Source organism: Planococcus citri, chromosome 4, assembly GCF_950023065.1.
Source record: "Planococcus citri chromosome 4, ihPlaCitr1.1, whole genome shotgun sequence".
NCBI lineage: Eukaryota > Metazoa > Arthropoda > Insecta > Hemiptera > Pseudococcidae > Planococcus > Planococcus citri.
In genome coordinates this window covers 32,663,877-32,686,005 of record NC_088680.1, presented here as the reverse complement: position 1 = coordinate 32,686,005, position 22,129 = coordinate 32,663,877, and the positions used below count along the sequence as shown (strand labels likewise).

Sequence of the window (22,129 nt, the reverse complement as noted above, 5' to 3'; positions counted from 1 at the left end):
TTTCGCAGCAAGATTTTTTGCCAATTTTGACATTCAAGTATTCAAGTACCGTATTTTTGATAATTTCTGACAAAAAATCGAGATTTTGACGCTTTTAGCAAAAGACAGTTTTTTTGGCTTTTTGCTTTAAAAAATGAAACTTTAACCAAATTTATGGGAAAAACTGAAAATTTTTTGCAATTTTTAGCAAAAAAATTAAATTTTTTGGCAGGGATGAAAAGCTAACCGAAAACTTAAAGCTGAAAACCGAAAGCTGGGCAGATTTTTGCGCTAAGCCAAAAGCTAAAAGTTTGCAAGTTTCATTTTTTCCAAGCCAAAAGTTTCATTTTTTGGGGTTTTTTCAAAGTCTTTTTTACAGATATGAATTCTCTTAATTTAGAAAGAAACAAAAAAGTGAAAAAATTTCATTCAATTTTATTTTAATGCGATTTAAAATGATTTGGAAAAAAAAATTAATCTTACCTAGAAATGTACCTTCTCCACCATCACTAATAAATTATGAAATCAATGAACCTGATCTTATTTTTAATTTTCTTTTTTCGTTAGTTGATGGTGAGACAGCTAAAAGTGTAAAGCCAAAAATTTAAAGCTAAAAGCTTAATGAAATATAGCCGAAAGCTCTGGAATAGAAAATTTATAAGGGAAAGCCATTGGAAGCTGACAGTTTGGCTAAAGCAAGCCCTAAAAATCGAGATAGCCGAAAGCTAAAGCAAAACATTTTAATTTTGAAATTTCAAGCTAAAAACCAAAAGCTGAAGTTTCAGTTTAAGGTTTTTCATATCCCTGTTTTTTTTTGGCAATTTTTGGCATTTTTACGAAAAAATCGAAATTTTTCAACAATTTGGTAAAACGCGAAAATATGTTGTAATTTTTGGCAAAAAGGCAAAGCTTTTTAGAAATTGTTGGCAAAAAAGCAAAATTTTTGGGAAAAAGTGGGACATTTAGAACTTTTTGCAAACAAGCGACAAAAGTGAGACAGATAAATTTGGCCAAAGGCAGGAATGTTTAACCAGTTAGAAAAGGAAAAAAAGGGATTATTTTGTAAATTACTCATTTGTAGATATTATTAACATTTTTAGCAGTAGGACCAAGATTTGAAAAAATTAATTTTTGAACATTTTAGAAGTGGCTGAAAATAACCGAGTACGATCTCTGAAAATACTTACAAAATTCAAACATAATTAGGAACTCTTTAATTTTTAATCTAGCATATTGTGGTACGTAGACGTAGAGTGATGAAAGAGCATCTGCCAAAGTTGAAGATTGCATTTTTCTTATACATAGAAAACAGGCGGAGCTGGAAAACAAAATTGGAAAATAATAAGATGACCTTTTGAGAAAATTTAGCAACTTTCACTTTCTTTTCCCCAACTCGACTGCTTCATTCCTGACAATGTTTCTCCTCACATGAACATCGCAATTACGTATTTATTTCGACACTCGTAAATCTACGTTTTCCTGCAAACAAAATTTTACACTTTTGCTCTCTCCTTTCTGTTCCACCCAATTCCACTTTCATCTCGGTTTTGAAATCATAAACAACCTCATCCTCCTCGCCGTACCCTCATTCGACCATATTTCACTCATCCACCCCATCTTTAAAATATCATCGGTACCTCCACCGTGACATCTCGAAGGCGCCACATCTTCAATCGTTGTGCAAGCATCACGCAGCATTCGAATAAGGCAAAACGTTCATTAATCTTTTATCTAGTTCACCGTGAAACAAGACGTAAAACGAATTAAAACTCTGGATTAATTTACATGCTTTGCGTACGTTTATACTAAAATGGGAAATTCGTAATTTCATAACGATTTTACGTCGCTGCGCTGGAGCGAAGTTGGCGAAACACACAACGAATCATTCTATACGAATAAGCTGAAGCTACAACGTCTTAGGAAATCAAAAGTTCTGCACGAATTTCCTTCCATAAAAGCGCGGCAAACTTCGCACCGCGTTAAGAAAATACTGACAATTTATAAAATTATTTTATATTCGTTGATTAAAATATTAATAAAAGATTGGCGATGCGATAAAATATCAAAACGTATTTACTCAAGAAAAATTTGCATTTTACGCTCCAAATGTCTATGCTCTTGCTCAAGCTCGACCCAGCATGAACGTTATTTTTATAGAATATAAACTTTTTAAAAAGGGCTTTTACGCGGTGGGGCAAGGGGAAGGTTTGCTAATCTCGTCGATACGGTTGGAATGGAAATCAAACCGAATGAATATTGAAATGCTAATTATTCTTGTTCTTCAACCACAAAAAAAAAAAAAAAGTGAAAAAGTTATAACTATCTCGAAATATAATTATGAAAAGTATACGAAGTACCTACCTATACCTTTACCTACCACGTTAAAAAGTCAGCTACGTAGCTGAAGGGTATCGATACAAGTAGTTCGAAATGGGAGGGAAGGGGGATGAAGGGGGCTCTCGAAGGTAATACAATTACTATATAATATGTGGTTATGGTAGTCATTCGAGTCGGTGTAAATTTACGTGTTCGGGGCGAATTTGCATATTATACTTGGGTATATATATAAAGTAGTACCATCGAGTATTATGTTGGCAAAAGTTTATACGAGATTTTTGGAATAGTTAATAGCACGTACGAATTACCATTCTCATATTGTATGATATCTTTTAGAAAATTGAAACGGGAATTGAATCCGAAGTCCTGATTGAATGGATTAAGTATTGTAAAGGTATTCTCGGTACCTTCACTCTCTTGCGCTGGCTGGCGTCTCTCTTCTGTATTTTCGATAAAATCTCCAAGTATATAAAATGAAAACACGGTAATACTTTATCGTTCTTCTCTCGATAAGAAAATCGGACCAAAGGAAGAGGTTATTCGCTTATGCAGATTTCTTCTTTCGCGCCAAGTTAACGATTTGTTTATTCGCGGTGGAGAATAATTATACGAGGAATAAAAATTTCACACCGATTTACCTCCTACTGCTGTAGTATAGGTTTAAGGTAAGGTATACACAAACGCCTGGCGATAATTTAATCAAGTTGGCTTTCGGACGGATGTCTTATTTGATTATTTTGAAGACGCGACGTATACGCTCGAGACGTAGGCAAAAAACTTTTCGTCGTATCGTGAGAATAAACTTGACGTATTCGTAAATGCTTTTTAACAATATTAAATGCTTAAATATGATTAATTACTTTGAAATGAATTGTATTTGAGTTTTTTCCAACCCGTTTCGTTTCACCCTGCGTCTTGCGGCCTTCGCAAGAGCCGAGGCTCGTCGGATAAATTTTATTATAAAACCGTATTTTAGTAAACTGGCAACCGAAGAAGGTGTGTAGGTTTGACTACTTCGGTGTGTTTGTTTAATGGTTATCAATCTAAAAACGTTAGATCAAGAGGAAAGCGAAATGCCACCTTGACATGTCGAGTCGAATATCATCTTTGAAAAGCATCGCGCCGAAAGCTTTGTTTAGTGCAGAATTCCAGATACGTATGTCATAATTTAACAAAAGAACCGTTAATCGACGTCATATTTTAAAGGGTTCGTCGTCGAATTGTTGAAAGCTACACTAATTGTCCGACTGAATCGAATATCGGCTGAAAATTTTTCGTACGAAATTGAAAACCGATGGAAAAATTGTTTTAAAATTTATTTCAACAGAGCATATGAGTGGAAAGTCGTTTGCAAATTGCTAAGAACGATTCGGCAAAAAATTGCTGAGATGACAGAAATTTTATAGTATTTTTGAAACAATTGAAATATCCATTCGCAAAACATTTCTAATGTGATGATACTGATGATTTTTTAATGGCTTCTCATCACCTTTCAATCTTCTCTCACCCCTCCCCCCCCCCCACAATCATCAAGCAGATCGTTGCAAAAATCAAGAAAATTTCCTTCGTGAAAAAACGTGGAACACATTTTACGGAATTTGGCCAAACAATTTTCAATGATTCTTTCAATCTTCCAATTGAATGGATAATTGACCATTAAATTCCAAAAAGGGCTTGTACTCAATTACCCCCCCCCCTCTCCAAAGTAACATTAGTAACCAAAAAGTTACAATACTTAAAAAAACGAGTATGTATCTCTACCTATTTTTAATACAGAAAAAAAAACACAAAAAAAGACCAGAACATTTCATTTAAAAATGTAAAAAAGCACTTTTTGGCTTTTACTGGCAAAAAAATGATACTTCTCCAAATTTTTGTTAGAAAAGTGGGACTGTTTCGCAACTTTTTAGCAACAAAATACCTTTTGGCAAATGTTAACATAAAAATGAGAATTTTGACGAGTTTTGGCAAAAAAAGAGAGATTTTGACAATTGTGTCAAAAGGCAGACCTTTTTTTTATATGGCAATTTTTGGAAAAAAGCGAAACTGCTAGAAATTTTCAGCAAAAAAGTGAAATTTTGGCAATTTTTAGCGTTTTTTAGGTAAGAAAGCAAGATTGTCAGCAATTTGGTAAAAAGCGAGAATTTTTGTAAATTTTTGGCCAAAATCAAGACTTTTCGAAATTATTGGCAAGAAAGTAATAAGTAGGTAGGTACTTATTTGCATTTTTTTTTTTTTTTTTTTTTTGGAAAATTCTGACAAAAAGTGAGACTGACAATTTGGAAATTTTTGGTAACAAAGCAGATTTCAGTGCAATTTTTGGGAAAAAAGTGAGATAGCTAACTATTTTTTTGAACTTTTTTGCAATAAAAAGACAATTTTTAGCAATTTTTGAAAACAAACAACACTTTTTGACAATTTTTTTCTCAACTAACAAATTCACGAATTCCACATTTCTTCGAAATATGAGCAATTTCTTTATTTGACAAATATAAATAAGTACCTAATGCTATTCACTCACCGAATATTTTTTCCATCATCATAGTCAGGAACGCACAACCGTACAGTAAATGGTGATATTTTGGCACTCAGAAGTCATCGAAACAGTTTCTGAAAGTTATATGAACAGTACGAACACCTATTAAAAAATAATTTCTACATTACACAGAAAATAAATTCCTACCCACAATAGCTAATGATTTGTAATCAATGTACCCAGAGGAGAATAATCGGATTTAATCAGGTGGTCAGATCAGATTGTAATCTAGGGAATTTCCGGATCTGATCAGATATGATTGAATCGACCTAAACCGGTTTGACAAGGCAGGTATCCCAACCTGCAAAACGATTCTATCTTAAACCAGCTAAAATTTCAGACGCTATAAAATGCCATTTTTCTTGATTTTTTGTGGATTTTTTTAAAGTCAAAACCAAGATCCAGAGATGCAGGAAAAAATCAAAATTTCACCAAATTGACATGGAAGGCTGAAATTTGACATGCACACTTCATTCTGAAGCTCCCTGCAGATTTTTGAAAGTTGAAATTTCCACAAAATTTAATCCATGAAGTTGAAAAGCTATAAAATTTACTTCATGCTGTAGCCTAATTTCAACAACCTGAGTAAGATTGGAGGAAATTTCAAGCCGTTGTGGGGTCTTCAGTTGTATTTCTGAAATCCTATAGACTCTCAAAAAGTGCCATAAAAACTGTCTAAATTGACTATTGTGCTTACTGTATGAATGCGTTTGGTACTTGTTAGTGACCCTCTTAACCAATTACTGGCATCATTTTTCCAAAATCAAAATCAGTCTCGGACTGGTAAAATTGAATTTATAGGTACTTATACCAATAATTTTTGGATTTTTTTTTAGCTGGAATTTCTAGTCAGTTGCTAGAGGCTCCAGAACAGTTTGAAACTATTTCCAATTGACTTGGCATATTAAAATTTAGATGTAGAAGATCTAGAATCAGTGGCGTAATCACGGGGGAGGGGGGTACAACCCCCCCAGAAGCCATGCAAAAATGAATTTTTCGCTCGCAATAGCCACGCCGTCGCGTAAAAATACACTTATGATTTTTATTTCTCAAACTGACCTTTCACATCAAAATTACTACTCTTTTGCTTTTTGAAACTACAAATTTTCAAAAGCTTTCCCTCGCTTCACTCGGGCCAATTTGGTTCTCATCATTCCCGCTTCAAATTTTAAGAAACAACTAATACAATTTTCAAAAAGTTGAGATGGGAAAAATCGAATTCTTAAAAATTAGAATTGATGTTCTAGTTTTTGAATTATAAATCTGTGATTGAATTTGAAAAATGTTGAGATCAAAAAAACCGAATTCCTTCATTAAAATTGATGTGAATTCAGAAATTTTAAGGGAAATTCCTGAAATACTCAAAATACCCAAACCATTTGAAAAGTGCTTCATTTTTTCTGAACAGAACCATGAACTGTTCAAAACCATATACAAAAATGGTCGTTTTTTCGTTTTTTAAACCAATTTTTTCAAAAAATCCCCCCCCCCCAAAATAGCATGACTTCAATCCGCCTTTGATGATATCTTGTATCTTGATTTCAAATCCCCCCCCCCCAGAAGGGGAGTCAAGTTACGTTACTGTCTAGAGTGCGTATATTTCAACTTTCATCTACCTTGTGCGAAATTTTATGGAAATTCCAACTTTTAAAAATCTGCTGGAGACTCGAAAACGGTTCAAAATGGTTCAAAACAGTTTCCAAATCGATTTAGGGAGTGGGAAAACGGCACATTCTAAATTTCAGATGCGCAAATAAACTCGGTAAAATTTCAATTTTTCCCATTTTGGGTTCAAAGATGTTTGAAAATTTACGAAAAACTGAAAAATGGGCTTCAGTGCCTAAGATTTTTGCTGGTGATGAATTTTTGCATAGTATTTTAATACAGCTCTGTCCCTGTCCAGTTCAAAAAATTTTCTGTCAGTTACGGCACCGACTTTGTGAGCAGATGTAAGATTCGACCACTCATTTTTATCTAGACACTGAGATCAGGAAATACCAAATTAGATCTGCTCAGAATTGTCAATGTCCAGTTGTTCAGATCTGCTGATCTGATCCAATTCTTTCCCTTCGATTAGGAATAAAATGAAACCATCAATTTTTTTTTGTTTTTTGTACGTCGAAACTAACTTTCGGCAATATTCAAGATCAGAAATATTGTAAGGAAATGAAAAGTTCGAGTGCCAACACCTAATACGGAATTAGGACTGAACACACAAATGGGTACACTATAGGTAGGTAGGTCTATACTATACTCACATTTTGAGAGGTAGATATTAGTAATGAATCATCCATTATCAAGAGACTGCTTCTCATGCAATAAAATTTTACGAATCATAGTCTTCTTAAAATTCGGCCAATCTCAGCAAAAACATTGTAATCATACCTGAAAATGCCATAACGATCAATATCACTCCCCTATTACAACTACGAAGACAATAATTCCACAATCTAATTACAATAAAATAAGTACTTACTACTATTTGACATTATACATTAACTGTTAGGATGGATAATATAGGAAATATCGTTGGACGTGTTTCTCCAAGTTTACTGGCAAGATCCGAGAATCCGCATCATAGACAATAAAACCGACCAGCTCGAGTTGGCTTGGGATAAAGATCACAAATTTTGGGTACCAGATCTGTACATAAGACAATTACGTGAGATGAGAGTTTTATCAGTATTCCAAGAAATGGCCGCAATACGACTATACAGAAACAGCACATTACGCATTAGTATCGGGTAAGTTTTACAAATTACCAAATTATTGTAAAATGTGACCAGCTTAATGCGGAGATAAACTTTTTGTCGTATGTTTTACACATTCAAAGTTTTGAGAAAATTTCATAAATTTTATCGAAATAAACGATGAATTCTAAACTAGGTATGTACTTATACCTAACTTTTTCTTGTTTTTATTGTAATCGCAAATGCAAATAAAAACACCGAATTAGCTGGTCATCGCATTTCACTCAGTCATTTTGAAGTGAGTGGAAGATATCCTCAGTATACTTAATATATATTTAATTGCATTGCAATTTGGTTTCAAAATAAATCGTAAGTAATAATGAACCGAAAAATGAACGAAATTACAGTGACTTCAGACTTGAGGATGATATTTTATTATTCTTTCTCATCACGTGAAACTAGACAAAGCCATCGCCAAAAGAACGGTGTCTGTGTAGGTAAAGGTAAACCTGGTTACATTGAACTTTCAAAAAGCATCGGTATTTCAACGTTGATTTGTTAATTTCCGTTGTCTGTTCGAGCAAATATCCCGTCGAATTCGAATTTTCTGTTTGAATCTGATCGTTTAGTTTGATACGAAAAAATACATACCAAGACCTACATATTGTTTGTTCTACGTGAGATTTTCAATTGATACTGCTGGATTAGTGCTGAGCTCAGTTCAGTACGTAATTTTACCTACTTAAGATTTTATAAACACGATAGATTTCTTACTTGTATCCTAATTGATTCATATCCGAATCCGATGAGGTGTTCCATTCCATTCCATAAAATAACAAAATCAAACTCTGTTACAGTCTACGATTGTACGGTACGTCTGGATGACTGGAACATTCAATACAATTCTTATTCTGAAAGTGTTTCAATATTTCTTCCTTGTCATAAGGATATAAAAACTCGCGAAATTTTAATCCAAAAACTGAAACAATCGTTGGACAATCACACAATAATCAATCAATATGCACGTGTTGAAACTGTTGATAAAAAAATGGATGAAAAAAAATGAAAACAATAAATCAGTGTTGACATTAACTGTGTTGACAATAAAATAGTAACGCAATTTGCCAACTTATAACGACATCAAAATTACAATTTACGATTTCATCAAGATTTGAAATAAATTCAAAATTGGTAAAATCTTCGTAAGCTTTTGAGCTTAAAAGCTCAAAGGCCAAAGGCTCAAAAAATACATGCATTATTCAGTGTTGCCAAATCTTGTAAGATTAAATTCAGACTTGTTCCGATTCTGAATATCATAGAATTTTTTTAATTTAAAAATGATTATTGCCTTTTCCTATCTGAGAAATTGTAGATATTTTGCAAAAATTTATTCGTAAAAGCGTTAGTTCGCTTCCTGATATCATGTGAAATTAACATAACTCGATGAAATTTTTATTTTCAGAGCCACAATAATCCTAAAATGCGACATGGATTTCCGTTTATACCCTTTAGACGTTCAAACATGCGGAGTAGACTTCAGCAGTTGTAAGTTCGCCTAAAATATAAAATAAATTTAAAGAAAATTATTTAATTACCCATTAAAATACATTAACCGAAATGCTTAGAATGTTTGCTGCATAATAAAATTTGCATAAATCGATACATTTACCAACAGGTATCGTGTACGTGCATCGCATGCTAGAAAAATTTTCAAAAAAAAAAAGAGAGAAGAAAATTAGAATAAATCGCATGATTTGCGGGATTTGTTTGTTCGCGAAGAAATTACTAAAACGTGAACAGCAATCACGAAAGTTATTCGCGTATTAGCATTACGCTATTTTTGGATTTTATAAAATATTTTGCTTTTTCTTGGCTCTCATTTTGTATGCGGCAAAATTTATTCATTCGTATATATTTAATAAATTATAACAATTTAGCCAACGTATCGTTGTATATATGTTTTTATAAATATAAAGGTTAATGTGCATTGTTTCCGTATGAATAAATCATTACATAATGGTTAATATTTTGAATTTATACGCAGATAAATATTCAGCTTCGGATATGACATTCCGGTGGAAAGACGATTCGCCTTTACGCTTTCCTAGCGATTTCGCTGATGGATGCAGATTACCCAGATATGTGGTGTCGTTTGAAGCTCAACAAAATCCACATACCATATATTACGGCGAAAGTACGTTCCACTCGTGACTCGTTCAGTCGTTCGCACAAGAGAGGTCATATTTTGGAGGAATCAAAATAAAAATAGAGCAACATTTTTCATATTTTTATTTTCCTCATTAACTGCGTGTAGTAGTACAACTGCTGATATATCAATTCGGCGTTCCTATACTATCTTTCGGCTAGCGAACTATTTGTCAAATAAAAACGCTTAAAAATCATTCAACGAAAACTGCTCTCGGTGTATACGAAAAGCGTGCGAAAGTTGAAAATTGATTCAACTTCATGGGTAGTACTACAAAAGCCTAACGATGAAAACTGTTCTATCTTAAAACTAACATCATCAATCACGTGCACGTTATTAACATTTGTTCTATAGTGAAAATCAACTTGTATACAAACAGCTCAACAATAAAATTCGACGCGAAACTTGCTCGCAAGTCGCAAAACAGTAATAACTGAAATTCGCCTCGACATTTCGCTATCGAGCTTTTCCTGTGTATTACCATTTGGAAAAAAAATAGCTTCACTTTGAAATGTAGTATAAATCGCAGATGAGAATCACAAAACTGATGACTTAGCTTGTTCTATTTTAAAAACGACACTCTCGACGAGACGCTCGAGTTGTCAATGAACGTTTAAATTTATTTGAAAACGTGATCAGAACTGTTAGCTTGTTAGGTCTAATTATCTCGCGTCAAAATGTCGATAATTAGCGAAAAATTTCCATTTTTTTGAACTTACTACATTTTGAGAATAATGCTCGAATGGCCTCTAAAATAAAAATAAAACACGTGTTATCTATTGTTAATTTAATTAACGCTTGATTAAAGATGAATTTTTTCCCAATAGGTAACCATTCAGCGGCTCGTCTAACTATTACATTAAGTCGTGAAATACGTAGCCATCTGTTGGAAAGTTATCTACCCAGCACATTATTTGTAATAATGTCTTGGGGTAGTTTTGTAGTTATGCCGGAAGTAGTTCCTGGTCGAATGGTTCTTCTGGTCACTACCCTTCTTTCGTTGGTTACCATGTTTGATACAGTAAGGTAGGTAACTGTATTGAATTGATACCTATTTACTTCGATACCTAACCCTTTTTAGCGAGTAACAGTAGGTATATATGTACCTACCTATTTAAATCGACTTCTTTATCTTATAGGAACAATTCGCCCAACGCGTTAGAATTGAAATGCATAGAAGTATGGATTATTTCGTGCACGCTGTTCGTATTTCTGGCGTTAATGGAATATTTCATCGTGTTATTTGGTATGCGTTACGATAAGCATTGGAGACATCCTAAACAAGAATTCGACTCGAAATCAAATACTCTTAATAATTTATCTTTATATGGTAATCAGAGAGTCGCACCGGTTGAAAATAATATCATTATACAAAATAAAGATGTTCCTAATCCTATTAATATTGCTACAACGTTAAATAAGGTAAGAAATCTCCATGGCTCGTATACTTAATTTTTTCCCCAAAAGGGAGTAGGTAGGTATAGATATTAGGTAACTTTAGCAGTCAAAAAGGCTAAAAAAAATCACCACACAAAGTTACAAAACGTGCTCGAAATATCCCTTTTCTCCCCCCCCCCCAAAATAACGAGACTTTTTGGCAATTTCAGGCAAAACAGCGAAACCTTCTCGATTGCTAAAAAGCTAGAATTGTTGGTAATTTTGACAGAAAAAAAAGCGAGACTTAAGGATAACTTTTGGAAAACAGGAAGACTTTTTGGAGTTTTTTTTCAACTACCTACAATTTTTACAATTTTGCTAAAAAACAAAATTTTTGCCAATTTTTGAAAAATTGAGAATTTTTTACGGTTCTTGGTAAAACGCAAGACTGATAATTTTAGTTTTAAAAAAAAGACTTTTTGGCAAATATTAGCAAAAAATTGTATTTTTTTTTCAATTTTTACCAAAAAAACGAGATTTTTTTAAATATACATTGTATTTTCGGTTCAAGAGCAAGAATTTTTGGAATTATTCGGCAAAAAAGCGAAGAAATAAAAATTAAAGACTTTTTGGATTTTTTTTGCGAAAAAGCAACAATTTTTAATAAGAAATAAAAACTACCTACTGAGCTGTGCGCAATATGTGAGAGACTTACAATTTAGCAAAAGGCAAGACTTCGTATGAAAACATTGAATTTTTGAAAATTTGTAAAAAGTAATAATAATTTTAGTAGCCAAAGGTTACATTTAGTAACTTTAGTAGTTTGGTTTCTTTAAAAGTAACCAAGTACGAGCTCTGTCATTGAATTTTTAATTTCAATATCAAGGGAATCTTTACTTACCTGACTGATGGATTTTTTTTCTTTGTTTTGCAGGATAAAAATCATACGAAGGCTAGGCTACAGCTGAGGTTATTAACTCATCATGCGATTTTATACTGCGGTTCTCAAAGAGGGGTCCTCGATCGTATATCGTTAACGTTGTTCCCATTATGTTTTTTCATATTTTGTTTAATTTACTGGTTTTCATACCTATCTGAAGCCCAAAGGATAAAGCTATAAAACGTTAATATTACAATGTTTTTGCAAGAATGTGTCACGAATGAAATTTTTACGATGAAGGATTGTAAACATCCAGTCTTCCATTTTGAAAATTTATTCAAGTTCAAATACCTATGTCAAAGAAAAGTCAGCTCATGTTTTTTAAATGAGTAAATATATGTGCATATTGTACCAAGTTACTCGAGAATGGTTCTCATCAGACATATTTAGAATGAGAAAAATTCGTATTATTTTAGTACCATCATCTACAAGAACGAGAACCGTGATTTTTTCGTACCTATCTCTTTTTTACTTAGTTATTTGATTTATCGAAATGCATTTATTAATTTACAATACCTAAACGTAGTGTATTTTATTGTGAATAAATCGTTTTTCAAAAAATTTAATTTTATTAATTTATTGTTAGAACTTGGAAGTGTATGAATCATCAATAAAATTACTATTGGCAGCGTTGGATAAATCTGGATTTCATCTCCTAGATCCACTTCTTTCTGAATAGACCTCCACAAAAAGTATTTCCTCTAATTGTGAGGCACCATATTCTCAAAATTAAATTCACAAATGAAAATGATTAAATAAAACCAAGCTGATTATGTCAATTTTTTTCAACCATCCCAAAAAACAAAAAGCAAGTAGATGGCAATATTAAAAAATCAACAATTTTATTGATATACTGATTAACTACACGTACGAATACTCTAGTCGTATCCGAGTAAAAATGCCTCTGAGTAGGCCAAATCTTCATCTCTACCTCTGGGTCTAAGTCTTCTACCGATTGGCTCGGTATCATTGTAACATTTTTTAAATACTTTATTCACTGCAGCTTCAGCTTCTTCCAAAGTAACGGGGCGAACAGCTATTACCGAATCTATTGCTCTTTTTTTGACGCATTCCTGTAAAATAGTATATACTTATAATTTGATAATTCCCATCTGTAATACGGATTTAAAAACTACATAAACCGATCGATATTTACCCTTTGCGCTCCTTTTATCGTAGATCTCACAATAAAGCCGTTCATGAAAGCGCTTAGGTAATTACAATACGTCAAATTCGCAGCTCGTATTTCAGTACAGGCCAAATGTTCGATATTTTGAAAATCTATCTCGGCAACACAATTATCGTACATGTGGATGAGTTCGTGAAACAACACCATATGCACAGTAGGTTGACCAGTACACATGTTCTGACAAACTACAATCTGTAAAAAGAAGAAAAAACGTGTATTTGAACTTTCTGGCAAAATAATCAAATCAGGATGATTACTTGATTCTGAATTGGATCGTAACCGCCGGTCACAGTAGGATCGCAGTGTTCACATGAAATATGTCTAGAGAAATCCACCGGACTGTACAACAATACATGGTCATTAATTAAGTGTAAGTAATCATATTAGAGATGGAATATGCAGTATAACGAGAAAAATCCGTACCATCCGTTCCTTTCTAGAGCACTGACCAGTATCTTCAATACAGGACCTAGAATATGAAAACCACTGGGTGAAATACATATTTGGAAATAATCATGAGCTCAGATTGGAAATGACATACTTTTCTTGAAGCTTTGGTAAACATTCTCTTCACATCTACGTCTATGACCTCTACTAGTTGGTAAGTAATTGAATATCACGTTTCCAGGATTGAATTTCACTTTCGTATTGTTGTCGCCTCGTCGTTGTGGAAATAAATCGTAACCCCATTGCTTAGTTTGTTCAGGTGTGAATTCTTGAATTGGATATTTCTTTTCGTCGGCCATAATTACTTTTAGAAACGCATCGGAAACTCTTTTTCACTAACGAAATTCTACCGGCCTTTGAAATTGAAATTCGGATATTTCATCATTTTTTGTTATCACAATCACAACCATGTTATCAATTCTCAAAGTTACCCAGTGGTTCCCAAATTCCTAACCAACAAGCTTCAAAACTTTCTGTTTTTCCCACTTTTTTCAAACTTACGATCCAAAAGCTTGGTATTCAATAATTTTAAATTCATTTTCAGTTATTAAAGAATGGATATTTTTACCATAAAACGATTTTCTGGCTTTGAAAAATTTGAAAAAACATTTTTAACTGTTCTGAATTTTTAAGGCATCAGTCCACTGTCCTTATTTTTAAAGTCAACAAAATTGAATGAGAACTGTTGTTTTCAAAATTTTTTTGATAATTTTTGAAATTTCTGAAAAAGTTTTGAATGTTTTGAATTTGGCATAAAAGTTTGTGTTTCTATTGCATTTACGATGTCGAACTCAGACTCCGATTCTGATGATGCTCCTCCTCGAGTGCTGAAAAATGCCTACGATCTTCAACGCATGAAACTCGAAAAACTCATGAAAAACCCGGTACGTTTAAATCAGTAATCGTTGATGCATATTTACAATATTGAATTGTACATTCTACGTTTGTGATTATTCTTCAGGATAAACCTGTCGTCATACCAGATCGTCCCAAAGAGAAGAAAGCGTTATTCGTGCCTGATTTCGTTCGAAATGTTATGGGATCCAGTGCAGGAGCTGGTAGCGGTGAATTTCACGTCTATAGGCATCTTCGTCGGAAAGAATACGCTAGACAGAAAGCAATATCCGAAATGAGTGAAAAGGTAGGTACATTGGTACAATTATAGCATTCAAGTGTAAGTTGTAGGTGTTTCCTAAACTTGATCATATTTTTGTGCAGGAAAGATTGGACTACGAATTTCAAGAAAAACTCAAGGAAAACCAAAGAAAAGCCGAAGAGAAGACTGCTAAAAAGAGGCAAAAAAGATTGAAAAAGAAAGCTCGAAGGAAAGAAATGCTCAAAAAGCAAAAGTTACAGAAACCAAATCAAAAGCAAGAATCTTCAGAAAGTGAGAGTAGTGACTCCGATAGCGAAGACGATTCTAAAAAAGATCCCGAACCAGATCAGTCTGAAAAATGTCAAGAAAATAGTAAATGCGATGATACTGCCACCTCTAAAAATGACGACGAAAAAAAATCGAATGATGATAATTCTTCGTGAAATGAGGATGAAATGAATTTTTGATCTGCAAACGGGACTGTCGTAAATTGAACATTACCCGGATCCATACGAATATGTATTGGTACTGGATGTTATTCGTGAAGCTTAATTTTTTGCCAGGAGTATCAAAGATTGTATCAACGAATGTTTTCAACGATGAGATGTTTTCTTGTTAGATATGATTTATTTTACTTTTCAAATGACTGTTATTACTAATCACCTGGGCTATGTTATTTATCATGCGAATACATGCTGATCTCGTACAGGTTATCATTTCTAGAACACTTTTCTGAATAATTTTAAAGATTACTAATATTTTATTTGAATGACTTCAAAAATTAATGATTTCTAACATTCGTAAATTTATTGTGAAAATAGAGTTGAATGAATTTGAATGTTGTTGTGATTGTCAGTGCCTTTATTCGTCTTTAGGATCCAGATAATCGGTAATCGTTCCATCTCTGTTCGTCTCTTCTACTCTTCTCTCCTACTTCGTTTAATGCAGTGCGCAGAAATATTGAGTACCTGCCACCAAAAAAGTTTTGTTAAAGCTCATTTGGCAACCAATTAAATTGTTGATACACTTGTACAGGTTTCATCGTGTATGAGAGATTGAATATGTATGTAGCAAAGAATGCAACGAACAATTGTTGTTATCTACTTTTCCAACTCGTCAGAGTTTGTATGTTTGCAATCGACAGTGTAGTTGATCAATTCTTGTATTTCACTTCATGAAGTTATATCCGTTTAAAACATTGTATTTATTTGAAGTAATTAGTTTGAACTTATAAATTCTCGATTATCTTAATCTTGAATTCTGATTCGTATACACAATGTTTTTAAAAATGTTGCGTCTATTTCAAAACCCTAATCTGTCAGCGAGCCATTCCGGTAATTATAACGTAAGTTTTTCCACTCGATTTCAAAGTCGAACTAAGCATAAAATTGACGAATCATCAGCGATTTTTTTTTCCAGCGCTATATGAGCTACAAAATTAAGAAAATGGAAAGAAGAATAAGTGATATCGAAGTTTACTTGACCATAATCGGTAAAATGCTTCAGGATGTTGCTTCATTCCCAAATGAAGAATGGAAGAGAAAACTCGAGAGGAGTGAAACCAAGAAGCTTATCGCTCGTGTCCAAACAAGAGGATTGAAAACTTTAAATGAGAACCGTAATATAAAACGTTTTGTAAGAGGCACCAGTACTAGATCCCTCAAGACCCCTGAAGAATCGCAATTGCCAGAGAACGACGAAATTTTAGTAAGGGTAAAGTTGACTCAAAATTTTTTGTAGAATTTCGAACCTTCAGTGTTATTCTTTTTTTTTTCAGTTGAAGGCGATTCACACCGACTTTAAGATGAGTCATGCTGTCTTTCATCGTCCTAATTCTGGGTTAACGAATGAAGTTCTTGACTTCACAAATTACGATAATTGGAGGGATCATCCAGGGTTGACCGAAAAAAGGAAAGAAGTTTTAGAAGTGGTTGATAATTACACGCCAAAAAGTGTGGAGGAGCTCAGGAAGATGCTCTTGAAAAATTTAATCGCACAGTCCAGCAATGCGGAGGATCCAGAAACCTCGAAGTGAGCCGCATGAGTTCCGGCGTTAATAACACTTTGCTTTACGTACAGTATTTAAAATACCTACTCTTTTTTAGAAAATTTAAATGAATTATGTATTCTCTGAGATTAAATAATTATTTTATAAAAATTGTATTTACGGAAATAAAATAAATTCAATTTGAGATGAATTTTTTTTCCAAAAAATACAAAAACATCGTTAGATAAAAAATCGTAGAAACTTTACTATCACAAAGTTTTACAATTTACACAAATAGAATTCACGTTTACAAAACTGATAAATAAATAGCCTGGGTACTTTTGAACAATATAATACAAATAATTTATCAATAAATCTTATGTTTAAGCACAGCTTTGGATATAATCAAAGCAAAAACTTCTTCGACACCTTTATACAAACAATCGTTCGATTTGAGCACACAACTTGAATTAGATCCATCGGATAGATAACCATCATCCAGAGACGCAGTCATACTCAAACTAACTGATCCTCCTTTTAGCGCAGTCTCCGATATTGATATCTTTCCAAGTTGAATTAATAATATAATAGTATCTTCGATTAACGGTGGAAATGCTTCGCAAATGCGGGCAAACGCCGGAAGCGTATTTACGAACAGTTCTGTTCTACAGAATGCCGGAAGAGCTGTGTGAATGAGAAAAAATTAAAATTAATACCTCAAAATACAACTTATCTTTTAACGTCACAAATTTACTAACCTGTTAACAGAGCTGTTAAGGTATTGAGGGCTAATCTAGAAACCATCATCGAATGAGGTAACGCGTATTGCAGAGCTAATTGTGAAATTAAGTCAACGGCGAATTCTTGTTTCTCTAGCGAAGGTTGACTGATCAATTCGGCGATAAAATCCACACAAATGTGCATTGACGGAATACCGGTCACCGTTACAGGAAGTAGTTCGCGAGGATAGCCTTGAAAATGAACTAATTTACACAGCGATGGATCAGCAATAAACGTTTGATGTAGAAATGAACATATGATGCTTTGGACTTCGCGAAGTGACCATCGTTGAGCTTTAGATTCCTGAAAAGACACAATCAGATAAATTAAATTTTCTATAATACATCACGCAATTTACTAAAACGTTATCCTTACAATATCGTCGTCGGTTTCTAAACAAGATTCCAGTAGTATTTGAAGAGCGGCGCTTTCTTGAGCTGCAATTAAAGCGTTTTTCAATTCTTCTCTCTCAACGTCAGTAGTTAACCCTCCTATGGTGATCACTTGATTAGATTGAATTGCTGATAAGGGACCGTCCATCAAATGTCGACTAAGTTGACTTCGTGAAGCTGCAAGCGAAGACTGGAGTACTCTAATTACGATGCTTAGCACAGCAGGACATCTAAATAAACAAAAAATTATTTGTAATGGAAAATCATGCGACTCCTTTGGCTTTCTATATCTTACCTAAATACGCGATCGTCACATCGTAATATTTGTAACGGGTCTATGATGATTTTTTCTTGTTTCGGTGGTACAGAAGGTAATGTGGCTTCTTCGTGAAGTAAAGCTTTTATCGTCATTACCCACAAACTTCTCGGTAATACACTGTTGAATCTCAACCATACCTTTTTGTATAGTTCTGTAAAATAAAAACGTATATTAGATCATTTTTAAGAGTTCCAAATGAATAATTGGTTATTCATATACACCTTGAACGTATAAAGGAACATTTTTATCCAACGTAGATCTTAAATATTTCATGAAAATATTCACATACGGCCACATTTCTTTCAAAGGAATCGTTAATAGAGTTGTCAATAAACCAGAAGCTCTCGATGGACATGTGGACATATTTTGTAAAGCTGTAACATAAATCTCGAGTTACTTATGTCACCAAAAAAAACTGAATCTTCACAATTGAAGAGCTTTACCTTCGGCTAGAGACTCTTCTGAGATCACTCTGGTGGAAACAAAAGTCAGCGATGAATCTTCATCTTCTAACCAATCTTCCACCAAAGATAAATGAGGAAAATGAGTCGCAAGCAGACGTAGTAGCGAAGAAAAAAGACCTGAAAAATACACACATCCGAGTCAATAATATACACAACAATACAAAAGAAGGAAAAAACGAGGTTAATAAAGAAGAATCGAACCGGAATAACACTGTTGATCTTTTTGAGCCTGTTGCAATAAATACTTGATTGGGAACTCCGATAAAAATTCAGCAGAATAACTCTTCACTACTCTGTTGGCGTTGGCATAGTTCTGAGTGTTCGATAATCGAACATCTTCGTACAATAAAATGTAATAAAGCAGGAGCAACTGAGGCATGAACGATTTGGTTTTTGTTTCGTGATTCTCCTATGAAGGTAAGATAATATTTATAAATGAGGTTGAACACTCAGAAAGTCACAGAAGTCATACTCTGTGAATATTGAAAAATTATTATATTTTCGTACCGCATGCGACAATGAATCTTTGAACACAGCCATTATCTCTTCTTCGGTAATTCTTTCATTGACCACAGATTCGTATGGTAGTTTATTGCTTATGTTCAGCATAGAATTAACGTAAACATCAATCAAAGAGGGTAGTAAAGGATGCAAAGGTACGGTGCTAGCGCAAATTTGTCTGAAATAAAAACAGTGCAAATTTTAGACATTAAAATATCAATGTAGCGAAATTTATTGCGTTTAACTCACTTATAAATCCATCCTTTGACGTTGACTTTATGTTTGGAAAAAGCTCTACTTTTCATTAACTGATGAATGCAGTGAATTGGTAAAAATCCATGAATATTTGCATTCAAATTAGGTGTTACTAGAATACTAATAGCTCTAGAAGTGACCACCTACAATTCAAATCATAAAAACACCATTAGAAGATTATTCGAATTAGGAAAATGGAGTATTTTTTAATCCTTTTTATAGCTCACTTGTTCGGTAAAGACTTCTTGCATGAACATAACCTTAATACGAGACAAATTCGTGTTACGAATTGACACTCTCATGCCTAAAGTTGAACACACCAAATCACTTATAGCAGTCAGCTGACCACTATGGACATGAATAGCCAACAGGAGCAACATTTCGCTGAACGATGTGGTGATATCCGTCGGCCTACGCATAAGTAGATGAATTAAGAAAATTTCATTGTATATTTATGACGATGATTGACGAAGATTGCTTACTTTCCGAAGAAAGGCGAGTCTCCGCCGGAGAGCCATTTCAACCAGTGAATCACTTTAGTTTCATATTCCGTTTGGCTGATCAGAGAAGGGCACGCGAACAACATGCAGACAGCAATGGATACAAATCTAACACCCTCGGGAGATGGAGGAAGGCATATAGTCATTAATTTAATCAATAACGATATTTCTTCATCTTGAACCCTTGAAAAAAATAAAGAAGCAATTTATTAAAATTTTTAGTCTTTAGGACAAAAAACAAAGTAAATTGAAACTTACTTAATTCCGGCAATACCACGCAAAGCGCAATATAATCGGAGTAAAACTGATCCATGAACTACGCTAAAGTACGGAATTTTATTACTATCCTTGGTCTGGCCGACGAGAGTTCTCAGCTGAGAGATTAATTCATCTCGAAGACGTTGCAAAGCCACATTACTCTCTTTCACATTCTGAGAAAATACTAGATTTAGAAAAATTACAACATTTAGATCACCACAATCAATTTCTACTCACTTTCAGCCTGCCACGTGTGAACATAGAAAACCAATTGCGAACAGACTGATCGTTTCCTAACAATAATCCGGATACGAATGGAACAATGTCGCCTCCAGTTTTCGAATAATTACTACCTAATTCACCTTTGGAACATTCCGGGAAATCTAAAGTTAACGTTATAGTGAGAGCTGGTAGTTTGCATAGCTCGACCTGCAAAAATAACAAATTTAGCTTGATCTCTTTATTATTATGAACTTTGGCATTATTTTTAGAACAACTTACGCATTTGGAACGTATCACATAAGCTCCTTCAGGGTACATTCTACATAGAGCTGTTAAAGTTTCCATTCTTATCTTTGTTCCTCCATTTTCATCTTCTATTTTATCGGAATTTTGTATCAAGTTCATACAGACTGCGAAAACGAACAACAAAATACAGAAAAATACGCATATTGGCATAGTCAGAAAATACTGATGAACTTACCATCGTAAAAACAATCGGGAAAATTAGCCACAATCCAACATATTATATCTGGACCATGTTTAACATGTAAAAGGGTTTGAGCAATATCTTGAATAGTGAGTAAAGCTGGTAACTCAGCCAAGGCGACATTAATAACATCGCATACTTCGGGAATATATACAGCATTATCGAACAATTCGGAACTCTTGATATAAAATTCATTGGCATTCTTTTGAAATTCTGATACCTGTAAAAGAACTCTCGCTGAATTATTTCGAAACATGATTCGTAAACATGAGCATTTCTTTCTATATTTACCTGACTACCAATGTACAACAGTTCGCATAAAACTAATCGCAGTCTTTCCATCGAATCACTACGTTCAAATTGTAAAGCCAATCCATTATCACAGGGTTCTGCCAAGACACTGTCTCCTTGAGAATTACCTAATTTTTTTCTGCAAAGAAAGTTCTCGTTTAAAAACACATTCATAGAATATGTATCAAACAAATGAATCCATACCTCAGATTTTGCTCCTGTTTTACTTTCACTTCTAATGCATGGAAATCCACTGATAATAAACTAACTATCAAGTTAACAGCTTCGATGCTCGATAATATGGTCAATATTTCTCTACGATTCTCTAGGCATTTTCCGGTGGAATCTACCGGTGTAATTAGACCCATACGAACGAGACATGGTAATATGGATCTGATCTGTTTCGACGTGAATTTTTTCAATGAATTAACGTCTACGTTGAGTAATGCTTTGTAAACGTCCGGATGTACGGTGAAATCGAAATTCATTGCGAAGATATTTACAAATTAATACTGCTGCAACAAATTCGATCACAGCATGTTAAAATGAAGTCCGGTGCTGAATATTTCTTTTGCCGGATGACTTTAGCGAACAAAATAAACGACTTAACACAAAACGTATTGCTTTAAAATATAGACTATAGAGTACACTCGTCAGGTGATTTTTAAATCATATAATCCATCAAAAAACCTTTCGAATTTCGATCAGAACTCTAATCATTACACAAAAATTTTGAAAAAACAAAACACTTTTTTCAGAAAAATGATAAAAGACTACCGGGTGCTCATTAAATTTATATCAAATTATTCTCAATTCCGAAGGAATTCAATTTAATTTTTTCCAGGAGCGCGAGCTGTTGATTTTATTCTTCAATTC

The 22,129-nt window shown here is 33.7% G+C and overlaps 4 protein-coding genes and 1 long non-coding RNA gene across 6 annotated transcripts in view; 2 read left to right on the top strand and 3 right to left on the bottom strand.

The window, feature by feature from the left end:
• The window catches only part of LOC135842365 (glycine receptor subunit alpha-2-like), a 98,002-nt gene extending 85,268 nt beyond the window's left edge, over positions 1-12,734 (top strand). For both annotated transcript variants that reach the window (XM_065359800.1, XM_065359799.1), the window contains 6 exons: positions 7,373-7,596; positions 9,005-9,087; positions 9,587-9,736; positions 10,576-10,774; positions 10,888-11,170; positions 12,060-12,734. In XM_065359800.1, the coding sequence (XP_065215872.1) occupies positions 7,373-7,596; positions 9,005-9,087; positions 9,587-9,736; positions 10,576-10,774; positions 10,888-11,170; positions 12,060-12,245 (1,125 nt within the window). In that variant the 3' untranslated portion in view covers positions 12,246-12,734. The remainder of the gene's footprint in view (positions 1-7,372; positions 7,597-9,004; positions 9,088-9,586; positions 9,737-10,575; positions 10,775-10,887; positions 11,171-12,059) is intronic.
• On the bottom strand, positions 4,533-7,451 carry LOC135842383 (uncharacterized). The gene is made up of 3 exons (XR_010558120.1): positions 7,329-7,451; positions 7,111-7,237; positions 4,533-4,954 (listed from the first exon to the last, which is right to left on the bottom strand). It is a non-coding gene; the product is annotated as an uncharacterized LOC135842383 (long non-coding RNA).
• A 154-nt stretch (positions 12,735-12,888) lies between the features above and the next one.
• Positions 12,889-14,120, bottom strand: LOC135842371 (mitochondrial inner membrane protease ATP23 homolog). Its single transcript, XM_065359805.1, has 5 exons — positions 13,796-14,120; positions 13,678-13,723; positions 13,512-13,593; positions 13,222-13,446; positions 12,889-13,138 (listed from the first exon to the last, which is right to left on the bottom strand). Exons 1-5 carry the CDS (start codon positions 13,998-14,000, stop codon positions 12,944-12,946), a joined length of 753 nt encoding a protein of 250 aa, XP_065215877.1. The 5' UTR covers positions 14,001-14,120; the 3' UTR covers positions 12,889-12,943.
• A 263-nt stretch (positions 14,121-14,383) lies between these two features.
• LOC135842376 (PRKR-interacting protein 1 homolog) lies at positions 14,384-15,510 on the top strand. The gene is made up of 3 exons (XM_065359810.1): positions 14,384-14,585; positions 14,663-14,842; positions 14,920-15,510. Exons 1-3 carry the CDS (start codon positions 14,484-14,486, stop codon positions 15,238-15,240), a joined length of 603 nt encoding a protein of 200 aa, XP_065215882.1. The 5' UTR covers positions 14,384-14,483; the 3' UTR covers positions 15,241-15,510.
• Positions 15,511-17,024: 1,514 nt separating this feature from the next.
• Positions 17,025-22,049, bottom strand: IntS2 (integrator complex subunit 2). Its single transcript, XM_065359779.1, has 17 exons — positions 21,458-22,049; positions 21,254-21,392; positions 20,957-21,182; positions 20,755-20,885; positions 20,491-20,682; positions 20,254-20,426; positions 19,978-20,178; positions 19,723-19,906; positions 19,490-19,638; positions 19,247-19,418; positions 18,941-19,148; positions 18,719-18,856; positions 18,497-18,649; positions 18,252-18,426; positions 17,940-18,186; positions 17,543-17,867; positions 17,025-17,468 (listed from the first exon to the last, which is right to left on the bottom strand). The coding sequence occupies exons 1-17, from the start codon at positions 21,739-21,741 to the stop codon at positions 17,152-17,154; spliced, it is 3,414 nt and encodes a 1,137-aa protein (XP_065215851.1). The 5' UTR covers positions 21,742-22,049; the 3' UTR covers positions 17,025-17,151.
• Positions 22,050-22,129: the final 80 nt, after the last annotated feature.

Coding starts and splice junctions, on each gene's coding strand:
- LOC135842371 (XM_065359805.1), bottom strand. CDS start 14,000: ATGGCCGACGAAAAGAAATATCCAATTCAAGAATTCACACCTGAACAA. Junction 13,724..13,795: donor TTACCAAAGCTTCAAGAAAA/GTATGTCATTTC, acceptor TTCATATTCTAG/GTCCTGTATTGAAGATACTG. Junction 13,139..13,221: donor CGATAAAAGGAGCGCAAAGG/GTAAATATCGAT, acceptor ACTATTTTACAG/GAATGCGTCAAAAAAAGAGC.
- LOC135842376 (XM_065359810.1), top strand. CDS start 14,484: ATGTCGAACTCAGACTCCGATTCTGATGATGCTCCTCCTCGAGTGCTG. Junction 14,586..14,662: donor AAAAACTCATGAAAAACCCG/GTACGTTTAAAT, acceptor ATTATTCTTCAG/GATAAACCTGTCGTCATACC. Junction 14,843..14,919: donor TATCCGAAATGAGTGAAAAG/GTAGGTACATTG, acceptor ATTTTTGTGCAG/GAAAGATTGGACTACGAATT.
- IntS2 (XM_065359779.1), bottom strand. CDS start 21,741: ATGAATTTCGATTTCACCGTACATCCGGACGTTTACAAAGCATTACTC. Junction 19,907..19,977: donor GACTCGCCTTTCTTCGGAAA/GTAAGCAATCTT, acceptor ACTTATGCGTAG/GCCGACGGATATCACCACAT. Junction 18,427..18,496: donor TGTTCCTTTATACGTTCAAG/GTGTATATGAAT, acceptor TTTATTTTACAG/AACTATACAAAAAGGTATGG.